Source organism: Charadrius vociferus, unplaced genomic scaffold (assembly GCF_000708025.1).
Source record: "Charadrius vociferus isolate BGI_N301 unplaced genomic scaffold, ASM70802v2 scaffold2201, whole genome shotgun sequence".
In the NCBI taxonomy this organism is placed as follows: Eukaryota; Metazoa; Chordata; class Aves; order Charadriiformes; family Charadriidae; genus Charadrius; species Charadrius vociferus.
The window spans coordinates 78,711-81,398 of record NW_009646841.1 but is presented as its reverse complement, the minus strand read 5'-3'; the positions used below and the strand labels follow the sequence as shown (position 1 = coordinate 81,398).

General features: G+C 54.2%; 1 protein-coding gene across 1 annotated transcript; it reads right to left on the bottom strand.

The window, feature by feature from the left end:
- Positions 1 to 541: 541 nt before the first annotated feature.
- TMEM238 (transmembrane protein 238) lies at positions 542 to 769 on the bottom strand. Its single transcript, XM_009892233.1, has one exon. The coding sequence runs from the start codon at positions 767 to 769 to the stop codon at positions 542 to 544; it is 228 nt and encodes a 75-aa protein (XP_009890535.1).
- Positions 770 to 2,688: the final 1,919 nt, after the last annotated feature.

Genomic DNA, 2,688 nt, shown 5'->3' with positions numbered 1-2,688 from the left:
TATTTGACCAGGCTGTATCGCTGGGAGACGGCTTGCACTCCCTGTCCCTCTGCTGCCAAAAGCTATCACGAGAGAGCTGCGGCTCGCCAGGACCCTCAACTCACAGCATCATCTGTTGGGAAGAACTGAGGAAATAAACCCCAAATGCTAGCCACCTCCAGTTTCCACCAAAATACCCCTCCCCAGATTCATTCAGACAGTCTCACCTCATCAAAACCAATTTCCTGTCCATCATTAATCCATTCAAGAGCATTTTAAAGTCTAATGTTACTCCTGAAGAGTGGCTATCACCAGCAGGAAGGTCTGGCTGCCCTGCCAAGACCTCCGCATTCCCCAACACTAGCAAAGCATCCCTGTGCATGCTGAGCTGCAGGTACCTTTCCCCTGAGGGTCCATCTGGCTGGTTGACGCTGTGGTGACCAACAGGCCCATCCCTTTGGTCTTTTTGGATGCTCTTCACTTGGATGCTTTGGAGCTTCCCAGCGTGTGACATGTCTCTTCCAAGTGCAAATTTCCATTTGGGCTTTGCTGGAGCCACGGGTTAGTTAAAACCTAGCTCCCTAAAGGGGACTTCGATGTTGAATGTGTACCAGAAGACCCAGAAGACGAGGCTGAAGGCGAGAATCAGAGCTCCCAAGTAGACGAAGAAGTCCCAGGAGCTTAGCGGAGCAAAAATTCCCAGGAAGAGGATGATCAGCCCGACCACATCGCACAGCACAGCCAGGAGGAATATCAAAGCACAGCGGCCGATGAGCTTGCGGAAGGCCATGGTGGAGCCTCCCAGCAGAGACCCTCAGGGTGGGGGCAGACGGGGCGGCAGCATCCCGCCAGTCTCTCCCTAGCTGCCTCTGCTCACGGGCTGCCAGGAGGAAGTACAAATGTCACAACACACCTTGCAGAACAATTGGGAGGGAGCACACGATACTGCTTTAACCGTTTCATGGCCCTGCCATTGCCCTGCCTCTGCCTTTCCTGGAGCGGATGCCAGGGGTGCATTTCTCGGCATGGCGGCTGTGAGCCCTCCCGGGAAGGGACCCGCCACCAGGATACCCTGTGATCGGCCTGGGTGTAGGTGCATCACACCCAGCCTGCCTAAAAGGTGCAAGTCTGGTCCTGACCCAGCCTGCAGATGGTCTATGCTCCTTCGACTTCAGAACCGGGGCATCTTGTGTCACTTTTGGACAGCATCCGCCATGCAAGGATCCCAGCAAAGTCCGCAGGGCACTGTCTCTGACATCCCGGTGACAGCTTGGAAACATTGCACTGTTCCTCTCTCTTTGTAGGTAAACTGAGGCATGGGAATTTGTCCAGAGTGTCAAAAACACATCGCCCTTGCAACACCTCCAAAAAGCACATCTTGCTGGAAATCCACAATTCAGACAACCCGTGTCACCACCTATCCCAAAAATGGGAACCAAGCAAGTCAGTGATGAATCACCAAATAAGGCAAAATTTCCCAGAGCTCTGGGCTTGCCTCTGAGCAGCCAGTATTGCTCTGTGGGATCCAGGACTGCCGCTTTCTGCTCCCAGGTTGCTGTGTGACATCCAGTAGCTGAAGGGGGCCTACAGGGGAGCTGGGGAGGGATTTCTTACAAGGCATGTAGTGGTAAGATGAGGGGGAATGGCTTCAAACTGGAAGAAGGGAGATTTAGATTGGATATTAGGAAGAAATTTTTGACTGTGAGGATGGTGAGGCACTGACCCACGTTTCCCAGAGAAGCTGTGGCTGCCCCATCCCTGGAGGTGTTCAAGGCCAGGTTGGACAGGGCTTGGAGCAACCTGGGCTGGTGGGAGGTGTCCCTGCCCATGGCAGGGGGTTGGAACTAGGTGATCTTCAAGGTCCCTTCCAACCTAAACCATTCTATAATTCTATGATCTTTCCTCTCCAGCCCGTGAGCTGGCAGCTGCCTGCCCCATCTCTTGGCCACGCAGAGGATGCCAAAGCTTGAGACAGGACTGTTGGGCATGAGGTCAGCATCAGGGACTGGAACAGTGCCCAGATGCAGCTGTCTGCTGGAGATGGCCTTAGCTCCAGCGGATGCCATGGGTTGCACCAGGAGCACCCTCCCCAGTCTCTTTGCCAGACCCGGGGCACCCAGGGCCTGTCTGCCACCTGGGCAGCCCCACCACCGCTCTGCCATGAGTGAGGTGATGGCCGGAGGGAACAGGGGACATTACCTATCTTGTTTGAGTGTTTCTGCTGCTGCCCAGGGATTCCCAGGTGCTAAAAGTCACCATGGTCCTGCCTGCCACCCACAGTGTGCATCTCACAAATGGCAAGCACACGGCAGATGGCGCTGAGCAAACCGTCTATTCCAGTGTGTGCCCTTCCCTCCCAATGGCAAAGGTCTGCCTTTTTTCCCCTTGTCTGAACAATGAAGGCTTTTAAATACACAAATAAATAATGAATCTTTTATTTGTGCATTGTCATCCTCTGGAGCCTGGAGGAGAATCTGCTCTTTGCCAGCCCGGGATCTGCCCAAGATTAATTACCCGAAAGCTGGAGGGAAGTGCTGTGGCACAGCTGCTTTCCGGATCCGATCACCTTGTTTGCAGGAAACACGCTCTGAAATCTGCCTTCATGGATGCTCAGCCAAAAAAATCCCTCGCTCCCAAACCCAGCCTTCAGTTCCTGGTGGTCTTCTCAGCACCTCCTGCCTCCCAGGGAGCTGAGACAGGGCGTCACCC

Excerpts from the sequence above, each read along its gene's own strand:
- TMEM238 (XM_009892233.1), bottom strand. The coding sequence starts at position 769 with ATGGCCTTCCGCAAGCTCATCGGCCGCTGTGCTTTGATATTCCTCCTG.